The sequence below is a fragment of the Hibiscus syriacus genome, unplaced genomic scaffold, assembly GCF_006381635.1.
Source record: "Hibiscus syriacus cultivar Baekdansim isolate YM2019G1 unplaced genomic scaffold, ASM638163v2 tig00112353_pilon, whole genome shotgun sequence".
Taxonomy (NCBI): Eukaryota; Viridiplantae; Streptophyta; class Magnoliopsida; order Malvales; family Malvaceae; genus Hibiscus; species Hibiscus syriacus.
Window position 1 is genome coordinate 300,638 of NW_024063313.1, and position 22,744 is coordinate 323,381.

The 22,744-nt window shown below is 34.9% G+C and overlaps 3 protein-coding genes across 3 annotated transcripts; 1 reads left to right on the forward strand and 2 right to left on the reverse strand.

Moving 5' to 3' along the window:
- Positions 1-479: 479 nt before the first annotated feature.
- On the forward strand, positions 480-5,049 carry LOC120178564. Its single transcript, XM_039184379.1, has 8 exons — positions 480-1,225; positions 2,125-2,292; positions 2,505-2,606; positions 2,699-2,800; positions 2,917-3,036; positions 3,786-3,923; positions 4,096-4,389; positions 4,721-5,049. The coding sequence occupies exons 1-8, from the start codon at positions 716-718 to the stop codon at positions 5,000-5,002; spliced, it is 1,716 nt and encodes a 571-aa protein (XP_039040310.1). The 5' UTR covers positions 480-715; the 3' UTR covers positions 5,003-5,049.
- Positions 5,050-12,574: 7,525 nt separating this feature from the next.
- Positions 12,575-16,310, reverse strand: LOC120178562 (fibrillin-5, chloroplastic-like). The gene is made up of 5 exons (XM_039184377.1): positions 16,190-16,310; positions 15,989-16,104; positions 13,336-13,458; positions 13,129-13,227; positions 12,575-13,032 (listed from the first exon to the last, which is right to left on the reverse strand). Exons 1-5 carry the CDS (start codon positions 16,308-16,310, stop codon positions 12,979-12,981), a joined length of 513 nt encoding a protein of 170 aa, XP_039040308.1. The 3' UTR covers positions 12,575-12,978.
- Positions 16,311-16,903: 593 nt separating this feature from the next.
- LOC120178543 lies at positions 16,904-22,386 on the reverse strand. Its single transcript, XM_039184361.1, has 10 exons — positions 22,036-22,386; positions 20,913-20,999; positions 20,743-20,811; positions 20,056-20,208; positions 19,624-19,653; positions 19,028-19,126; positions 17,868-17,991; positions 17,448-17,754; positions 17,270-17,324; positions 16,904-17,115 (listed from the first exon to the last, which is right to left on the reverse strand). The coding sequence occupies exons 1-10, from the start codon at positions 22,216-22,218 to the stop codon at positions 17,047-17,049; spliced, it is 1,176 nt and encodes a 391-aa protein (XP_039040292.1). The 5' UTR covers positions 22,219-22,386; the 3' UTR covers positions 16,904-17,046.
- Positions 22,387-22,744: the final 358 nt, after the last annotated feature.

The window sequence follows — 22,744 nt, forward strand, 5'->3', positions numbered from 1 at the left end:
GTCCCATGCTTAAAAGCCTTTGATAAATGGATAACAACTTATTTGAATGAGACGTGTGATAAAAATAATGCATGGGAAGTAGGCGAGTTAAGTCCAAATCTTTAAACCCTTTGGTCCCGTAATAGTGAAGTCTCATTTTACAGGTAGACCTATAAACTGAGCCCCGACTCTTGAACAATAGATTTTCCAATTTCAAATAATTCAAATTAGGATAATAAAAAACAAATATAATTTTATAAATTTATAAATATTAGTCGAATTAAATTCCAAAATTTTTTATTAAAAATTGACGTATGAAATATATATATAAACATCTATATTTAAATGTATCTATAAACAAATTATGACTAATATGTGAAATACTTTATTCAATAATTTATTTATCCAAATTAAATAACAGTTTATAAATATATATATTTGAATCCATACGAAATATCTAAAATATAAAAAATAAAGGTAAATATCGATTTTTATTTTCCTATTTAATCTCCAAATTTCAAATTTGGTCAAAATTTCGACCACTCCGCCAATCTTCTTCATTATTTTCAAAATTTTTCTGTATTCTTCGTTGTCTTCCTGGTTGAGCTGTATTTCCTTACGTTTTAGATTCGATGGATTCAAAAATTAAATGCCCCAAAATCGCAAGATTTCCTCTCTAAATCCCTAATAAATTCCCCCGACCAATCACTCCTCTCTCTCTCTGGTTTTGTTCTCAATGGCAACTTCAGCTTTCAAGTCAACAACTAAGAGAGCCTCCGTCGCCAACACTCCCGGTGACTCTTCTTCCTCCAACCGCTCCTCCTCCTCCTCCTCCTCCGTCCACCGCCGCGCCAGGAGTCTCAGCAGATTCTCCCGCCGGCTTCCCGGTTTCGGTGACGATGACGATGAGCCTACTCCGTCTCCGAGGAACAAGGGGAGGTTCGTTACTACCGTAAGGGGAACGGAATTCCCGGAGATTAGTCTTGATGATCTTGCTATCGAGCTCTTTGACTCCTCACTCCGAGGACGTTCGGATTCCCGGATTGATGACGTCACACCACACAAAGGTATAGGAGGAGGACGAGGACAGAATGTGACTCAGACGAGAGGACGGTCGGTGTCTAGGCAAGGATCGAGAGGCAGTGCTGTAAATAGTGGTGCTGAAGGAAGGCTAACTTCGGACACCGCTAGCTCCAGGAAGAGAAGATCGGTTTCGGTTGTTCCGTATCAGATTAGAGATTCTAAGGTAATATTGCTATCATCATCATTTTCTCCATTACTGTTTTTGTTCTTATGCATGAGCTCATTGTTTAGATGAGTTCTTTAGTCATATCAGATTGATTGGTTGTGTAATTGCTTAGTGTTCTAGTTTAGGTGTATAAATTTGGTTAAACTAACTGGATTTAACTATCTGCTTGCTTGTTTGTGCTTGACGTTTGCTTAATTTGGACTCAAAGATCAAATTTAGGCGGACAAGCCAATTAGACCTTTTATCATATGGCATTGCTTCGATGAAAGTTTAAATAAATTGGCCAAAATGAGAAAAATATGGGAGTATTTGACAAGTACTTCTGATTTCACTTTTAAATTATTCAAAACTATCAAGCTCTTTATGGAATTGCAAGTATCATTCTAAGTTTATGTTCCAAATTTAGAATTGTAAGCTCTTTCAGTGACATTTGTTTTATGGATGCAATGTTGCCGTGACTCTTCATTTTTCTTGTAGTATTTGACTCCCATGTCGAACACATTTTCGTACCCATATTAGACACACATCCGAGTCTGAATAACGTAGTATAATTGTTCTTGATTCAGATGACAAATTTTTTTTCTATAATTGAATAGTACATTTTCTATACTTGAATAGCAGGTAATCTTTTATCAGTTTTGGTACATCTGTGTTGCATTTGTTGAAAGTGAATGAGGAACTTTAGAAATTTTGCATGTCAAATATGTTTATTTTCTTGTAGTAATATTAAAGGTGGAGTATCATTGATGATAGATAGTAATGTACTGCTGCACTTGGTCAACTTGAATGATGAGGTTGGCTTTAATGAATCCTATTAGTTTTTCATTCTACTAGGAATAATAATAAGAATACTAATTTGTTGACGTGTATGCATTCGTTGTTCCCTAAATTGGTAGAGTGATCTAGAACATTTACCGAACTCAAGCAACCGTGCTAGTATGAAGAGTTCTATTGTTGGAAACAATCAGACATCCTCCGCTCATAAGCCAACAGCTTCAAATAATAGGCAACGCCTAAGAAGATCTCTCAGCCAAAAAGACTTAAAGTATCACGATGGCTATTCTGTAAGTATTATCTATCACTTTGAAAAAAATATCATTCTAACTTTTACTTTCACCAGTTAGGTTAGTGGAATTTTTATATAAGGATGCTATTTAGTGGTTGTGTTAATCCTCACTGTACCTAGATATCTTTTAGAATATTTCAAAGTTCAAACTCATTTATGTAAAATTTATTTTGCTTGCTTAATGAATTTTTTTTACGTATATTAAATCAGAGCCACTCTTCTGTTATAACTGATGATGAAGGGAGGGATGCTGCTCTTTCCAATAAAAATGGGATGGAGAGGACAATAAAAGCGGTATATGCACAGAAAAAGGTTGCTCCAATCTTTTAAAAAATCACAATTATGTAATAACCACTAGAAAATGTTTTGCTAAAAATTTCACTTTTATGTTTCCTGCGTGCTAGGGGGAGCACCCCATCGGGGATGATGTGAATGGTGTGTTATATTGTGCAATGCGAGAAGAGCTTAGACATGCTTTGGAAGAGATCAAGACACAACTTGAACAAGTGTGTATTTTTCTTTGGGTGGTCATGTTTAATGCTTTATTTGCTCCTACATGAGCATAATTTGCTTCACAAATTTTGTTTGCTAAAATACCTGGATGGTATCTTGGTTTATGCAGTCAATGGTTAAAACAAAGAAGCCTGGCATAGCAAGCAGTGATAGCTTGTGGCCTGACAATTCTGATGTAAATCAGGCTGTTTCTGCAACTAGAAGGAAGTGTACAACAAAATTGGAGAAGGTACAAATCAACATTCTGTGGTGCAATATTTTCCATTTATGTGACGATTATGGTTTATTGGTACTGCATACTTACAGAAGTGTTTGAATGAGTTCATAAATACTAGTGTGTGCATTGGCTTAAACTATCTATGCAACAAACTTTATCACCAGAAATCACTATTTCCCCAACAATTTTTTATTGGTACACACGTTCCTTTTGGGAATTACACCAACATATAGTTTATTTATGATAACATTATTGAGTAAAGTATTTCACAAACTTTATAGTATATGTTTATATAAACAAAAAATATTATTATGTTTCAATAAATTGTATTTAGTTCCTACTAAACAAACCGGAGAAGACTATCACTATCGAATTAAATGTTATATAGAAGTAACAAATTGTTCCAGTTTTGGTTGCCCGTGCTGGACCAATCTATGTTCCAGGTATCATTGGTTCTGACTTAATACTATTTGTTTACGATAAACCTGAACCAACACTTCTTCTGGATTTTTACTTTATATTGGAAACCAAAAATAAGCTTACATTTTAGTTGCTTTTGATGAGAAAAGTAACTTTTCTTGGTACTTTTCATTCATATTAACATGGTTTTTCTGTTTATGGTTTATGCTAGAGTAGTAGAAGATTATTAATATAACATTAAATGATATTTTAAATCTTTGATGTTATTTATTTCCTTAATTAATCTCTGCACTTCATACTTGAAAACATTAGTGATTGGTTTTTATTTTTTGATTGTGCAGTCTGAGAAGCGTAAACAAGATTTATTAGCTAAGATTCTATTGGAGGAGCAGCATGGTAGAGAGATCTCTAAAATTGTCAAGGAATTGCTTCCTGAACCAAAGAACACGATTGTTGAGAAACCGTTACAAGCCCGAAAGGTACAACTTCCTTCTACACTCACTGCAATACTGCTGACTTTATACTCTATACGGTTATTTTCGAGTCCATGCCATTTCTTTGTTAAAATCCATTAGATTCTGACATTCTTTGTAAGAAAGGTGATTGAATCTTTCTTTTTATTGTTAAATCATCATTTGAAATGTTTTCCAGAGGAGCAATGAAAGATATAGAATGTCTCGGCAATTAACCGAGGAGGCTGAAAAGTATATTGAAGATTTCGTTTCGAATGTTGAAGACACGGATATTTCATCTTTGGATGGAGACAGGAGTGATACTACTAGTTCAAGTATGGGGGGAATAACAATGACACCAATTTTCCAGAATCCAGCAGTGTTTAAATCTGTCCCTGTTGAAATGGATGGTATAATGCTGCCTTGGTTACAGTGGGAGACTTCTAGCGATGTTTCTCCCTTTTCTTGTGAGAATAAACGCAATCTTTCTCAGGTAATCTTATTCCCTACTTGGGGGATGGTAGTTGATAGTAAAAAGTTGAATATCCAACACTATTCGATTTGTTTTTGCAGATTCTGATAATTTTGTAATTTGGATACTAGATTTGTTATTCTGAGCCGATTCATAGATGACCTTTTCTTTCGTTCAAATAGTGTCGGATATTCAAATTTATTATTACAATTCATTTTATTTATACGAGTAATGGATACTTGAATTTGATATCTGAGTTCGAGTCACATTGCCATGTTTACTTCCTAACTGAGAAATGCAGAGTTGAGCTGATTTTGTGTGTACATATATTTACTGCATTGACATGAAATAGGAAGTGACTAGTGCACAAGATCTAAGCGATCAATTGACGAGCAGCAGGCGAGGGAGATGGAGCCCAGAATTTAGCGATTGCCGTCCTTCAAATTCTGTAGCGGGATTCAGAGGTGGAAATTACCAAAGCCAAATCTCTGCTCCAAATAAGAAGACGATGGAGTTGGACTTGGATGATTATCTAAAACCTAAAAGTGAGGAAGCTTTTCTCCTCGAAATGTGGAGCCAACGACATGGAATTAATTCAGGTTGGCTTTTGCTCTGTAAACACATCTTCCTTTAATTAAAATCCCATATTTTTTAATAAAAAATTTGTAATTGAGACTACAGTAATAATTTTGTAATTTATTATTTGATAAGGGTTACTGTTGAAGATGTATTTATAATGTTAGTCTGGATGGAAATATTTATTATATGTAGTGATTTTAAAGAATGTTAAAAGGAAACAAAGTTTCAGTACAAAAGATTTATATATTACAAACCTAGCAATCAAACAAAAAATCCTACACATATACAACAAGCACAGGGAGAAAACAATCGAATCAATTCCACCTTCCGCGACGTCATTTACCGGTGCTGGAGCATTTCAGGGAGGTTCATCATCTTCTTCTTTTTTAGAATGACTTGGGTGAAATTGACCCTTCTCATTGATGTCTTCTCAAATCTGCAAAGAGCGTAAACCTTTTCATGTCACTATATCCTATGTTGCTCCATCCCTTTAGTGTAGTAACTGTGCTCGACATAGACGATCACGCTTACAAGGACTCTCTAAATACATGAAAAGGCTTCAGAGTAATTGAATATGCCCATGTTGGATGAATAACACATACATCCGAGTAACATGGACGGACAACACGACACCACTTAAGCAATACATATTATGATTATATCTTGATTTACCTTTAAAAGAGCCGGACGCGCGGCTTCTTTCTATTGCTCCATCTTTCTTTTGGGGGGAAATCTCAACATTGATCCAGAAATCTTTTTTAAAAAAGAAAGAAAAAAATCAACATGGGTATTTTCAATTATTCTGAAGTCTTTTCACGGATTTAGTCATTGTAAAAGTACCTCGATAGCACTAGACTTATCGTGAGAGTTTACCTATGTCCAAGAATGTGTTTGACACCCATGCCCAGATACAGGTACTAGAAGAAAAATCTTGACAGTAAACAGCCAAAATCCAATATTATTCAACCATCATATTATACAAAGATACTATTACATAAAGGATGGAGCATGGGTCGGCCTTGAGATCCTTATAACGTTCCTATATAAGCTTCCCAAGCATACAACAATGCTCTGCTACAATCCAGCTCAAGCAATCAGAAGATTATGGCATTGGATTTGTCAAATTCCTCAATACTACAATAAGATAACAAATCAATTATTGGACTTCTCCAACACATTTACGTCTCTCAACTTTAATTTTTATGATAGTACTGTTTATTAATAATTCAAAGTAGAAATGATTTTACAATTTTTTAAGTCTTACTGATTTGTTATCTTATTCATGAAATAGATCAACAAAACCAAAATAGGAACTTCAGGAAGATATAATTAGTAAACAAACCATGTCAGGAAATTCTAATCAAGTCGGAGTATATATAACATAATTCCAGCAAAACTGATCATTTAACTTCTATATTCCAGTAACCAGGACATTTACCTTTCCAACCACTCTAGTTTACAGAAGTTGCACATTAGTGATAAAAACAAACATCAGGCCACTGCCCTCCTACACAACCTTGAATGTTTGGATTTAAATGCATACTGGTCCAACACATGGTATGGGGTAATACGCTCAAAACAAGTACATATTTTACAAATTGAACATTTTCAAAGGAGTAAGGAAAGGGAGAAAAAATGAAAAGAAAATGAGCAAAAGCCAATCATTGAAGTCATAAGTAGAGACTAATAAACTACGAGAACCATAGGTAAGTATTGTTTAGATTACTATGCACTTAGTATATGGAATAGTGATCCATCCATCTTCTTCAGAAACATCAATGTGATTCTCCAGGACAGTGTGTTTCTTATCACTCCCAACACCAGCATTCTCACCTACATATTCATTGGTTTTCAACTGCAGGGTACTCTGGGAATTGATCTTCAGCTATAAGTCCATCCAAAGATGTCACGAAATTAGAAACAGAAGTAGACTCTGCCACCTCTTCTGGTACAGGAAGAGGTGGTTCTGTCATTGCCTACTGATTGGACCGTGAAAATGAAAAGTTCATTGTTTCCACCAAAATCAGCTTCTGGAAAATCAAATTTGAAAGATACTTTACAACCAGAATACTGAAAGAAAAAATTGTAGCAGAGAACAATAAAACTACCAAAACATGTACTTCTCAGGCTTGTTTCTTATTCCAAATCAAGCATGTTTCAAACTTGGCTCGATTTCTCTCAAACAAAACTGAAGGGTAAATGTAAGAAAGCTGCATGAATAAAAATACTCTGCAAACATTCTCCTTTTCAACAATAACCTTAAGCGAACGTTGCACTTGTGTCTATGAATTGCATTGAATTTTAGTTCACAATAAAGTTGAAGTAAAAGAAAAGAAAAAATAAATAATCCTAACAAAGTAAAATCACTAAATAAATCTTTTATACTGGATTAAGCAGGGAAATCGAGCTTACGAATGAGATATCCGTATCAGATTCAGTGAAATCCCCAAACGCTTTCATCAGGCTCGCCCTTTTACCTGGCAATGACGACTTGGAACAACCTTCAAATGAAGTACGAGCCTTGGTCACTGTGGTATCAACAGCTGTAAATTCAAAACATTGATTCAATGGAAAGCAATGACAGAGGGAGGGAAAGTGAACCAGCTTTTGTATTAAGATATGTATTAACAAATAATGAATCCATATAAACAAAGAAGTAGTTCCCCATAAACCTAAACTTAAACCAACACCCAAACTCACCACCATCTTCACCATCTTTCTTCTTTTTTCCTTTCGATTTCTCAACATTCAAAGGCCCCACCTGGATGTCATGTAACATCCTCTATACCGGGTCAGTGATTAAATTATGAAATTTTAAAAGTTATTGATCAAAGTAGATAAATTGAAAGTTGAAGGAATTGATTGAAATATTTGGTGTAGGATCAATTAGCAAAGCATGGGGAACTAAAGGGGCAAATAGGTCTTTTGGCAAGGAAATAAATTAAATGTTTTTTTAGGATATTTAAATCCATGTGGTAAACTTATGAGAGAAACAAAGTTCTGGATATTTCTTTCTTCTTTCTTCTCCTTCTCTGCCATGAAGCCAAGCTAAAGGTGAGTTTTCTTGTGATCAAATTCTTGATGAATTTAAGGTTTCTTATTGATCCTTAGTTGATAACTAAGCTTAAGGAAAGCTTAGATTATCTTAAAACCATAAGATGAGGAGTGTATGAAGAATTAAAGAAAGGAAGTAGAAAAGTGAAATTTTGGAATAGGGTTCTTAATAAGAATTAGAAGTGGAATTTGACTTGTCATTAAGCTAACTAAGAGGTATGAAGTGTTAGAATTCAAATTAGAACATGTTGGAATTTGGGTTAGATTCTTAAACTCTACATGGAGAATCGGATTTCTAAGTTTTGAAAGTATGGAATGAATAATAAGTAGTTTAAGTAAGAGTATGTAAGTTAAGGATATAAAAAGAGGGGTAATATAAAGTGTTAAGTAGACTAAGAAGAGATTTCTGTGCTAAAATGACAATTCTGGGCAATGTGCATCGATGCACATTCATTGTGCACCAATGCATCAATGATAAATCCCAGAAATTGTTTAAGGTGCATCGATGCACATGAAGTGCATCGATGCATTAATTTAAAAAGAAAACATCGAATGCCATCGATGCATAAGGAGTGCATCGATGCACCCCATTAAATACAAACATCGAATAGGATTTATGCATCGATGCATACCTCCATTAAAAGATGAAAATGACTTTTCTTTTAGCCTAAGAATGATAGCTTAGAATATACTAACTAGTATACTCATAAGTATCAATGAATTACTATATAGATACCGAGCCTAAACGAGTTCTGGAACCATCGACCAGTAGGATCAATCGAGGGAAAGACAAAGAAATCTAGGTGAGTGCATATGCATAGCATAAATATAAATTCTATTCAGTTCTAGACTTGTGATAAGTCTAGATTCAATATTTTGATACATGATCGCAGTTCATATTATGATACTTGACATGAACTCATACCATATGCATTATGTGACCTGAATATGCAAGAAAAGTTATATGAGTTATGTGATAAATGTATGAAAATAATATGCCTATGCGATATAAATTATGTGAATGGTGAAAGCCCATGTTATGTAGATGAGAACTATAGGTATAGTTGGCATGCCAAGGGTAGAGGGTCTATGTGGTCCTTCGGGACATATATGTATTCTTTGGAACAGGTGTGAGGTCTGTTGAGAAACATACTTGATCTTTGGCATATGTATATGATTCTTAAGGAATGATATGTGGTCCTTCGGGACATATATGTATTCTTTGGAACATGTGTGAGGTCTGTTGAGACACATACTTGATCTTTGGCATATGTATATGATTCTTAAGGAATGATATGTGGTCCTTCGGGACATATATGTATTCTTTGGAATAGGTGTGAGGTCTGTTAAGACACATACTTGATCTTTGGCATATGTATATGATTCTTAAGGAATGATATGTAGTCCTTAGGGACAACTTTATATGGCACTTCGGTGCATTTCTATGCGGCACTACGGTGCAATTCTACGTGGCACTTCGGTGCATTTATACGAGTTGTGGTGACAACATAGTGCACAACCTCACAGTACTCACATACCTTAGGTTCTCAGTATGGTATCATGGGCAAACAATCTTATTAATATAAATTCATGAATGTCAAGATATTATGATGACAGGTAAAGAACATGATAATATAAATTGCATGGTTAAGTATTTGATTTTCATATCATTCCATTTAATTATAGCATCTCCATTACATTTCTTTGTTATCATTATTATTATATTGTCTCACTAAGTCGATGACTTAGCGTGTGAGTGTTTCACACGTAGGATCCGATAAAGTAGACGATCGAGGTTAAGCGGCTGGACAACCTTACTCCTGCAACTATCATATCAGAAGCAACTTAATCAGTAGGTCATTTTGTTATGTAAATGGATGTTGGCATGTAACTAAAGGGTTAAGTTGTGTATGCTCTGAGTATTTTGGTAAAGTGTATTAATATATGTATATAATCATATTTTCTTAATATAAGTTCAAATGTTATGATTTTGGTAAGAAAAGTGTTTAAAAAAATAATGTGATACCTCGGACTAGTATCCGGGTCGGATACGGGTTGGGGGTGTTACATGTCACCTGGAACTAATCCCATTTTGCAAGTAGTCTATACACTAGATTCGCATGTCTAAATAACAATTCATTTGACCAAAAAAAAAACACCAGTCTCTTTTTCATGAAAACATTAATAATTAAAATCTACAAAATGAAGAAAAAAAATCATAGAATTCTCATGAAAACGGAAACCCTTTTGTTTCAAACTGAAAAGGACTTGATTCAAAGAAAAAGAAAAACAGAAAATGAGATAAACCCAGATTGGGAAATAGGTCTAAAACAAACGACATTCAAAGAGGAGGACATGCAACGCATTAAATCAACTCAACACAGTAATCTATAGGTAATATATAGAAGAATGTGAAACCTCAAAAACAGAGATAAAACCCAAGAGAAGAACCAGAAGTAAATAACCCCAGATTCTTCAGTTTAACTTCGACACCAAACACAAAGCATTCAGCTTTTCTTCCAACAGTTACAAACAGTACAAAAGGACATAAACACACAAAACAAAAGGCCGAGCAAAGAGTTCAAATTTTCCATTTTTTTCAAAGATGGGAAAGCAGTGCAGCATTTCAGAAATGGGAAAACTTTGAAAGCTAAAACTGAAAGACAAGAAGGCAAAAAAAAAATTCAACATAAACAGTTACCTCACCCCGTAAACAATGTAACTTCTCCAAAGAATTGATTTACAGCCGTTTTTGGCAGTGACAAGGTAGCTTCGAAGGTAATGATAAAGCAAGTAAAATACAAAGAATCCAACCCAAAATTAAACGTAAAAGAGAGGGTACCAAACTCTGGTTAGATGTTGTTTTTATTCAATCGAAAATAAGTAAAAATAGGGAATTTGTTAAGGATTATGGTTTGATATCATGAAAGTAAGAGATTTCAACCAGGGGTCGAAACAACTAATGCTTTCACTAATAATTACAAAATTAAACGTAAAAGAGAGATTGAAACAAGTAGGAGTAACTCGTAATCTTCTTTCATGCTTCGATATTGCTTTGCATTTCACTCAAATATCTTGGAAATTTGAGAGAAAAGAAGAAAAAGACTTGGAAAAGTCGGGGAATGAAGAAATTTAACAAGGCAAAGGAGAAAAAGTCCTCCGAGTTTGGGGGTTGCAAGATGAGCAATGGGTGAAGAAGTCTCACTCCGTAGAACAAAATCGCACATCTAGGGGGAAAGCATAAACAAAACGGTATTTAAAACAGAACGCAATAAGACACGAACATCAGAGCTTTGACACTGAGGAGGCTTAGAACGTTTGTTTTTCGATGATGGTTTGATCAGGCGTTGAGCATAATCCCACATCGTTGTGGAAATAAGAAACTCAATGGTTGATGCAGGAAGAGAATAAGGGTGGTGGGCGGGTTTTTTGGTTACGGGTTTGCTTTTTAGGGTTTGAGGTTTCTCCTAATTGTGAAGAACGTGGTTTGTTTTAATGCATGCGTTAGAATGAGAATTATGTCAGCTTAGTTATGATTAATTATTGTTATGGACATTGAAGCCAATGATTGAAAGATGGGTATGCCAGGCCTGAGTGACTGTTATTTAATGACAGCACGTTCCACATTGTAAGTGTATTGTATGGTTGAATATAGAAATGGTAATGGGTCGAAATATCTGTAAATTTTGAATTATTTGAATTCAAATTTATAAATTTATCAAAGTTTTTTAATCTACTTTTTATCTGCAAACCATTTGAATATTATTATTTGAACTTGTATTAAAATTGAACATTGCTATCCGTCAAATATTAAAGTTCGGGGCAAAATGATAGAATATATAAATTTTGGAACTAAAATTATATAAATATTTTGTTTCAATTTTAACGTGATAATATTTTAATGGAAGAGTCCATGTACTTTTGGAAAAAAATGTGACCATCATATTTTTTTTCTTAACGTAACCCTTCAACTCATAAAACAAACTTAATGTGACATTTAATCAATATTTTTCATCGTTGATTGTTACAATACTGACGTGACAGTTCACGGTACTAACATTATAATCCATCTGTCATGTTTGAGTTATCAATTTAACCTATTTGTCATGTCTTCTATCACGCTATCAACCACCATATATTGTTATGCTAGCACCGTGGACCGTCATGCTAGTATAGTGAACTGTCAAATCAGCATCGTAACAATCAACGACGAAAAACATTGATTAAAGAGTCACATTGAGTTTGTTTTCTGAGTTGAAGGGCCACATTGAAAGGAAAAAAATACGAGGACTATATTAGTTTTTTTGACCTTTGATACGTTTTTGCCTATTTTAGTTCATGGAATAAATTGTAACTTTTAGAGAAATAATAACCTGTTTGTAACTAAATTATTAGTAATATCATTTGTATAATGAGAATAACAAGAGTAATTTTTCCTAGGAAAATGAATCAAAAGATTAATTAATCAACAATCACGATCAGATGAGAAACTCCAACAAAATCAAAGGCTAACAAAGTCGATGATGATGATCTTGGAAACTTAAGCCATCATCAGCAAGCGATGTTCCTTGGGAAAGCTGAAGTCTAGAGATCAACAACTTCAACTGCATTGATGCTTATGTATATAGATGGGATGATACATAAAATCAGAAATTGATGTGTAGAGCTAGACTGTGTCTTGTTCAGATCTTTGAAAAATGAAGAGGTTCCCTTTGTCATCTCTTCCTATCCTCATCGTATCATCTACATATCTGCAGTTTCAAACTCAAGGAACAACCACCTCTCTCAAGTTTTACAATATTAATGAACTGCACTAGGTAGAAGGATACATTATCTCCAGCCACCCCTCTGGATTGAAGATTCCAATCAGCAGATCGTAATTTTTTCGAAACACGTTCATCAGCTATGGTTTCTCAAACAAATCAAAGCTTCAAGTTAGGATCAACTATGTTACATCACTTGGTATAATAAATATCCTCAGCTTACCTGATCAAGAGTGATGGTAGAATTATCATAACATATATCCACTCTCTGCAAAATTCCAAACAAGAACATCATGATCATGGTTTTTTGTATTTTGTGGCATTCATGAAAGAAAGAAAGAAAGAAAGAAAGAAAGGGTTTAACTGATTTGGATGCAATCTCGAAGGAAGCTTCGATTGTGAGCTTCCCATTCAACAATTTCAACCCTCTGGCATTGAATTTTATCACGTTAACTGCTTTGCTCTCCATTTTCCCATCACCAAATGCTAAAAGTTAGTAAAACCCAAATCCCATTACAAACACAGTTTCATATACACAAACACAATACTCCTGAAATTTCTCAAGTAATACCTTTTGAATATCAATGGTCAGGAAAAACTCTCCCAGGGTGATGAAATCCCTCAACCCAAGCATTGTTCTCTGTGAACCCAAGATTGTAATAGAACTGTAAACAAGCTTCCAGCAACCACCTACCTTCATTCCATTTATAGAAACAAAACTGTAACTGTTGAGAAAATAGACCCCTTGTAATTCAACAATCCCTTTAGATCACAACATTTACAAAAAATACTTGAAAAATAAAAGAGAGAAAAACACAATAATTTAACGTGGAAAACTCCCAAATGGAGAAAAACCACAAGCGTTGTCAAAAGACAACCAAGAGAAAAAATATTTACTATGTGGAAAATTATTACAACCACACTACAAAATATTTAACTCTCACACATGCCCAAAAGCTAAAGTACACCCCAAGAGAATTTCCCTTTAAATTCTCTACTAATATAGCTAATAGCTTTCTAGTACACCACTTGTATTTTGGTGATTGACATACATTTAACTAAAGGGAAATGTTCTATTTATAGGCTAAGAATTTTTCCATCCTTTGTTCATTTCCAATGTGGGATTTGGCCAATTTTTGCCAAAAACTAACAAATCTCCACCTTGGCAAAAATTTCATACAATTCTTCACCATAAAAACAACAGCTACCTCAATAACACCATCAGCTATGATAGTCGCAATTCTAAAAAACAAGAATTGTCATACTCCACCATAAGAGTATACACACTTGGAATTCACTAACTCCAAGAATTTTTACCTCGACCAGTTCATGTCGAAAAACTGCTAATAAGTTATGGTGCAACTTCCAATATTGACTTTCTAGGAAGTTCATTAGCCATCGACATCAATTCCACCACACACCTTGCATCAACTGTCAACCAATGCCCATGTGTAAATGTGGACATGCTACCTTTTCATACATCCTTTTCCATGGCAACTCAATTGGTAGCTATCATGCCATGAGGATATATATCTTACTTTAAAAAACAAATTCATCGTCTTCATTTTCAAAGACGACTACATTAGTAGCATCACTTTTGGAGCCATTAGCCGAATTAGCTCCACCATTTTTGCAATCCTTCTTTAGATGTCCAGGTTGCCCACATCCCCAACAGATAATTTTCTTTTTGGAGCCTTTATACTTCTTCCTATTTCCACAAACCGACAATGCTCCACTTTCAGAAGATTTGTTCTCTCCATTTTTTAGCCTTCTTTCTTCCGAAATCAGCTTACTTGTCACTTCTGAAAAATTCACATTCTCTTTCCCGTACATTAAAACGGGTTGCATGTGCTCATAGGAAGATGGAAGAGACCAAATAAGTCTCAATGCTTTATCTTCATCATCAATCACCACTCCAATAGATTCCAGTTCAGAAACAATCCCATTGAGTGCACTAAGGTGGTCAGAAATTTTTGTACCTTCTTCCATTTGCAATTTGTGAAATTTCTCCTTCAAATATAACCTATTTGAAAGACTTTTAGCTTGGTACATTTCCTCAAGCTTTTCCCAAAGCTCCTTTGTTGATGACCATCTAGCAACATTAGCAAGAACATTTTTTGCTAGACAGAGACGAATCTGACTTGCTGCTCTCATGTCTAACTCCTCCCATTCTTCTTCACTCATCTTGGATTTTCCCTTGTCTCCACTGTTGTCACTAGGTTTATCTGGTTCATTTCCTTCGGACAAAGAAGCTGGCTTTCCCTTTAAGGCCTTATACAATCCAGACTGGATTAGTATATCCTTGACTTGTACTTGCCACAACCCAAAATTAATTCTCCCATCAAATTTCTCAATATCAAATCTGAAACTCATTTTTGCTCAACAATGCTCCAGTGATCTCACACGTAAATAATGAGTGAACAATTGTGTCTACAAAATGCACTAAGAAAGTTTCCAGGAAAGATTGGGGGGACACAGATGGTACCGCTTAAGTCCCAACCACCTTAGGCGATTATAGCCTTTGTGACAAAACTTTCTTGGCTGCACTTACTTACACAATACCACACTCAATAAACACAATAACGTATTTAAAGGACCTCCAGTTGGACCACAACAATTTCTAAAAAATCTTTTCTGATGTAGAAGATCGGACAAAGCCGCAACCACAGAGCATACTAAGAATTTTAAAGAAATTCTTACCCCGCCTTGAAATTTATCTTTTACCAAACCATTGACTCCGATACCAATTGTTGAGAAAATAGACCCCTTATAATCCAACAATCCCTTTAGATCACAACATTTACAAAAAATACTTGAAAAATAAAAGAGAGAAAAACACAATAATTTAACGTGGAAAACTCCCAAATGGAGAAAAACCACAAGCGTTGTCAAAAGACAACCAAGAGAAAAAATATTTACTATGTGGAAAATTATTACAACCACACTACAAAATATTTAACTCTCACACATGCCCAAAAGCTAAAGTACACCCCAAGAGAATTTCCCTTTAAATTCTCTACTAGTATAGCTAATAGCTTTCTAGTACACCACTTGTATTTTGGTGATTGACATACATTTAACTAAAGGGAAATGTTCTATTTATAGGCTAAGAATTTTTCCATCCTTTGTTCATTTCCAATGTGGGATTTGGCCAATTTTTGCCAAAAACTAACAGTAACTACATACCCTTCAGTTTATTCCCACAAAAAGAAATATGATTCCACCTTTTCTAGATTCAGGGTAGGATCCGGAGTTGGATTATGGGATTCAAGCAACTTCACCAGTGCTTCAATATCATATTTCTTAGAAGATGCTACTCTGAAAATCCCTCTATTGATTCCTTGGAATACATACACAAAAGAAAACAACCCACTTTCAATATTCTAAGCTAAAAAAGAATGGGATGAAAGTGGCCGTGGTTATACCTTGGAGTTGCTGTAAGAGTTGAGATTTGAGGTGGGAAAGTGTATCTTCGCCGACTAAGCCAGCGTTGTTATCGGCGACTTTGGTGATAAAACCGGGGCTGAATCTGTTGGTCGTAACCATTGGATGTATGGTTGAGATGAGGGTGTGAGGTTTGATGTTTTGTTTGGATGTGGATAGCCGAGGAAACAAGTGGGGAGGATGGGTTGAGGTGTGGATAAGCTTGTTGGAAATGAATGCATGAGACATTGGAGCAAACCAGGTTTGTTTCCTTTGAGCTTTGGTAATAAAAATTAAGCCCACATTCATGGGGGGTATATAGTTCCAGTAGAGCTGGGATGGGATCAGATCTCTTTATCCATTTAGTTAACTCATAGGTTTGTGTTTAGGGTAAATCTATGATTTGTTACCTAAGCTTAATTTTAAAGTTCAGTTTGAAACTTAAAAGTTTTTTTCCAATTAGATACTTGCACTTAGCTTTAAAGTTTATTTTGGTGCCTACTTTAAAAAAAACAATTAGTACATGAATTTGACTTTTTAGTATTCACTTTTTAAAATCAATTTGAATTGAAAAAACCTAAGTTTAAGTGTTAATTTAAATAATAAAAAAATCAAGTACCTAGTCATACCAACAACAACAAAACGTCTTATAATTTGAGATGTCTTTGTTTGTTCAAACATGAGATGCTTTTAAAACTCTCCAGTGTTGAAGAGAGAACATAAAAAAGTACAAATTAAGATATACACCTCTTCTTAGCCTATCCTTCTCTGAAGAAGAAATAAATTAATCATGAACCTCTTCTTAGCCTATCCTTCTCTGAGACCACTCGGCATCAGAGAACACCACCAACCTCATGACTTAGGATAGAGCATGGCATAGTGATTTGTACGCATCCACGCACTGCTTAAATTTCTCTTCGCCCATCTCCTGCATACAGCTCCACTAAATTAAGTACAAATTCACACACAATGACAGACCCAAAAAAATGTATATGATAAAACCATAGATTAAAATCCATAAAAAAATTGTTTGGATTTGGATGAGCAGCCAATAATTTTCTTTTTTGGAAATTCTAGCCTACCTGCAAAGGACCTTGATGCTTATCAGGATGCCACTTCAAAGCTGATATGCGGAAGCTGCAACGACAATTTTAATGACTTTAGAATACATGCATGAAAAAGAATTGGAATAAGTGGGAAACATAAATACGTAATGTTTAATCTTCAAGATGACAGGCCTCTCAAATATCGAGTTCATACGCGTTCTTAACATCTTCAATCTTTAAGGGGCCTGTTCGAGGCAAACCAAGGATTTCTCTATCAGAACATGATCCTACAGAATATGGCTCATCATCCTCATCAGACTCGGCATCACTAGCACCCTCCCACCCTCTCGTTCTTTGATTTGTCCAGCCTGATTTTTCTCGCCACTCAAATCCAGATTCTGGATTCTTGAAAGAATGACCTTCCCCAGAAGACCAAGTATACCATTTGTTCCCAAATTTAGCTTGGAAGATTCTCTCAGGATGATCAAATTCCTCAGAGAAACTCTCTCTTTTTAACTTTCCTGGGCCATGTAACCAAGGACAATAAAGTTTTCAAATGCAGAAGTAAGTTCTCCCATAAAGGAGGCATTTTTTCAAGTTTCATTTCGAGAAACAATAAAAGAAGGAATCTCACTTTTAAATTTTTTGTGGTTAGATTTCTGAACATGTTGTCCAGAAAACCTTAACCGCCGCTTCTTATCAGAACCATCTGAATCCTGGCCTTCTGTCCCCTCAAATTTCCATTTTGGAACTTCATCCTGGATAAAAGGCAAAGGCATAACTTATATTATAATTTCAGGTACTAATGAAAAATGTAAGCTCAATCTTTTGGTACACTGTAACACAGAAGATACAAGGCATTCAGGTTTTATATACATCATTTGAGTCCAATGGTTTCCAGGTAAATAAATAAAATTCTGGCTTTATGTACGTTTGAGTCAAACGGTTTCTTGGTAAATAAAAAAAATTCAAGCTTTACATGCTTATTAAGTCCATTGAATTTTAAAAAAATTCAACTTACCATCACTCATCACAAAAACAACTGCAACCTCAGTTTTTCAAAGGCCTAACTTAAATCAAAAGCTTCTACTATACCTCAACGCTAGATGCACACTTTATGGGAATATTCTATGAACCATAAACTTAAGAATTTTTATTAAAATATAAATGAAAGAAATGCCAATAATGAAGACACTAAAACTAATTCCAAGGCTTGCACCTAAAATTGGAGTAAAACTATGGGTGTCAAAATATTTCCAAAATTGAATCATTGGTCCATTATTTCCAAAATATTTGAAAAACTCCTTAATAGATTAGAATAAGCAAATAAAATTGGAGTAAAACTATAGGTGTCAAACGGGAGAGTTGGGTTTGGTTTGAGTCACGTAACTTCAGTTAGGGAAGAAAATCCAGTTCCGCTCAGTTCAGGCTTAGGTCGTCTGGGGTTCAAATTGTTTAATTTTAAAGTAAAATCAGTTTAATGCAGGTTACAATTTTAGTTCATTCAGGTCAAAATCATCTCTGAATCAGGCTATTTTAGGTTCATTTGGATTGTTGACTTCTATGGTCAAATCAAGTTAGGTCAACTTCAGATTCCAGTAACTGGGAAGGTTTACAGATTAGGGTTAAGTTTTGACAGCTCTAAACAAAAATGCATAAAAACCAACAATAAATTATATCACAATCTAACTACACAATAATAACTATAATATAAACAATACATCAGGAAGACTGAAGTTCAAATCTTGAATAAGAACAGGGTTCTACATCAAGCAGGAGTCCAGAAATGTTTACCTGGAATGAAACCTTTGAGCAACCGTTATTATGGAGAAGATGTTTTAGAGCTGTCTTTGTGTCAGCACGCTTTTGATGTACTGTATATTTTATGTAGTTCTGCAATAATGTTTGAAATATCAGAGAGCTTCTCTCTTTTTCTTTTCTTAAAAAAGAAAGAACAAATAAAGTAGGAAGGAAACTGCCAGAAGACGACAAAAGAGTTCATAACAAAGCTACTTAGGTAGTAAGAAATTAACAAATAGCAAAGTAATAAGCCATTAGAAGATGAGGTCCATCATCTGGTCAACATGAACATTCAAATAAATCATGGCGATTCCTGTCCTGAGATGTACAAGGTGTTTATTGCATTAAAGATTGCTAGGAATGTTCCTGGTCCAAATATAAGATAACTGTTTCGGCAATTGAGGTTGAAGAAAAGATCTAGAAATGGATAGTATAGCTCGAGCATACAGACTTGACCTGGAATTTAGTCTACTAAAAGTTCTGAAACGATTACCAATCTAAAGACATTCATATATGATATACTAGGAAGAAGATAATTAAAAGATGCATGCACTTAATTACACAAAATAGACGCCCAAAAAACTGCATACCTTAGTTGTTTGTTGTTTACTTCTTTCATCCTGCAAAAATAGGTTTAATTGCTAAGTTTTCTCATCAATGCAAGGCATATACAATTTATCCGATTTCCTAAACAAAACAAAACAAAAAAAGGTTGCAATTGATGGTGCTCCAGAGTGGGAAAAAGGGAGAAATACTTATTCACATAGAAGATGACTTAGTTTGATAAGAATCAAGAACAGCCAATATGGGGCAAGAGGTTGAAAATAGCAGAAACTAACAACATTATTTTACATTAGCATTCAGAGAAAAGGACGTTATGCCACAAATTAAAGCTATTCAAGAACTTGAAATTTCAAAAATCCTATTTAAAGCTATTCAAACTCACCCACAGACAGCACTAAGCAGATGAGAATATTTATTTTTGTATAAACCGCGGAAAAAGGAAAGAAAATTGAACCGACAAAATTCCATTTGCTCTTCCATTTTTCACAGGTAACAGGCGTAGAATGAAACGAAGCAACGAGGGCAGCAGCAATTGTAATGGTTGGTTTTGAAGGTGACAAAGCTAGAAGCAATGAATTCTTGAGTAGCAACAAGTTTGGACATCTGGGTATCTGCATAATCGATGAAGTCAAGACCTTTGGTTACGAATAAAAGAATAAAAGAGATCATCGGCCTTTTTGTAAATTGAAATCTATTTAAGAATAAAAGAGCTCAGCTGAGTGAATTACTAGACAGAGAACGAGGACAATTATTCATGTAATATGTAATAGGAGAAACCACCTATGCTTCAGTTGATTCTCACTGAATCACAGTAGCAATAATTGGCCTAATATGATGGAAGGAAGAACCCCGATCAAGGCCCTATATCAGGTGCATTCATAAAAAAACACTAAGCAATGATACAACTAAATACGCGAGCACCCTGCACCAAACCAGAACTGTATAGATCTTTTTAATCTTGAAGATGAAAGGATAGAAAGTACAATGCAAATAGCACAACAGAAGTGAGAACTGGAGGATTGAAAGATTCTAACAGAACAGAAATAAAAGGACGATATTATCATGTATTAAAAACGTAAGAACTGAATAAAGTAATGGAATTTTTTTTTTGTGGGGGGGGGTAACCAACTGCAGAATAACCTTACCGAGACAAATGATAAAAAAACAAAGGAGAACACTGTCTCACTGATGTAGGCTTTATCTTGCCCGAACTCCTAAATTTATAAGAAAATAAAAATGAGACTGCATTTCACCAAATAATAAATACATAATAGATACAAGCAAAGAGCAAAAGTTAAAGAATCTTGTTTTTTACTGGAAGAAGAAAGTATCCAATATCCTGAAGTGATGGCCCTGGCTGATGTAAATAATGAACTCCATGGGCAGCTAGACCTTGAATGTACTGCAGAGTGTAAATGAACATTTCAGACCCAAACAAAAGCAACAGCCTACGAAATTTTCAAGTTATAAAATGATACTACTAGATTAAGCATACTTCAATTTAGAAGATGTAAACACTAAACAAGGTTGGATGACCCCAAAAAACTTTTGAGAAGCGACGTAAAGTAACATACCAGTTTAGGTCATTGCTAAAGCAATTTTATCCATATGAACCATGAATCATGATAGAGATTTATCTTCTGCTAAAAGCATAAGCTTTATTAATCTATGTATAAGAAACCAGGATCACTACAGTTCACCAGATCCTACTTTTTTTTTCATAAAAACAAGCATCTTCATTAAACTCTAATGCTTGCTTGCCCACTACACATCCACTGCTAATTTTTTTTCCTTTCAATTTTTGAAATTATTCAAAAAGATTTCTGAATATAATCACCATTATGTCCCGACCGAAAATCTCCAGTAGATCCCATGATTAAGCAATTGAAATCGAAAGAATCTAAGGATGGGAAATGTAAAAAGCTGCAATTGATTCAATAGAATATAAGATAACAGTGATTCATCACTTGATCTACTGATAGGTGTTAAAAGCTTCCAGTTATCGGATTTATTCCAAAGATTCAAACCCGAACAACAATCAGGATATTTAGTTCCAGATATATCCAATTTGTAGTGAGTTAAATGTCCCACAACAACATATCGAAGTGGATTGAAAAAGCATGCAAACAACAAATAATAGAATGTAACTGACTGCATACAACATGAATTTTTTTCAGTCCATGAGAAACCTGACTGAATTCTAGAATTTGAGCCCCAGAAGAATTGCAATGCATGAATTTAGCAACGCAATTCTAGTGAACAGACAAAACACTTGTATGCTCATTCTTGTATGCACATTATTTCTTGAAATATCAAACAATGACAGTAATCAAACACCAAGGTTTAATGGGTTTGGCTTTCATTGACAAATTCCGAAGGAGAAACGAATTGGGTATCCATAAAAACTGACATAAAATTCAAAGGAAAAAACGAATTACCTGTCCAGCATGAAAAGAACTCGAGCGCTCTTCGACCAAGGGCACATTCTGGTAGGAGGGCCAAATGGACAGTGAATCAATAGAATCGAGTTCTTTGCAGGATAAGGATTCGGCAGTCAAGACATCTATATCCAGTTCATTAAGAAAGAGAGGGTCTGCAAGAGTCTGGTATAACCACTCCATGGGATTAATCCCTTGCTGGATTTGCAAAGCTATAGCAGAAACACCACATGACCCGCGAAGAAGAAGAAGCAGAGAAACTGCGAAACCAACAAAAATCGGATCTCCTGAAAAATCGAGAAGATGGGTATGGTATAGAAGAAAAGGAGGAATACCAAGATAAGGAAATGGTTAAAGGAGTCGAAGAATTGGAAGAAGGAACGGTGTGAAGTTGATGGGAAATAAGAGTTGGGGATTGGAGAGTGGAAGAGAAAGGGAATATTGCACTGTAATTACGGTTCTTCTGCGTTAGTTTTCCAATAATATAAAATATAGGCGTTCGGCCCATGTTTTGTGGCAGCAGCAAGTTTGGGTGGGCTTGGGGCTGCCCTTAAATCTTTCAAGTGCGCAGGAAGATAAAAGGGTGGTGGGCGGGCTTTTTGGTTGGGCTTACTTTTTGGGGTTTAGGGTTTATAAGGTTTTCTTAGAGTTTATAAGGGTTTACGAGGGTCTACAATGGTTTACTAGAGTTTTTAATGGTTTATAAGGG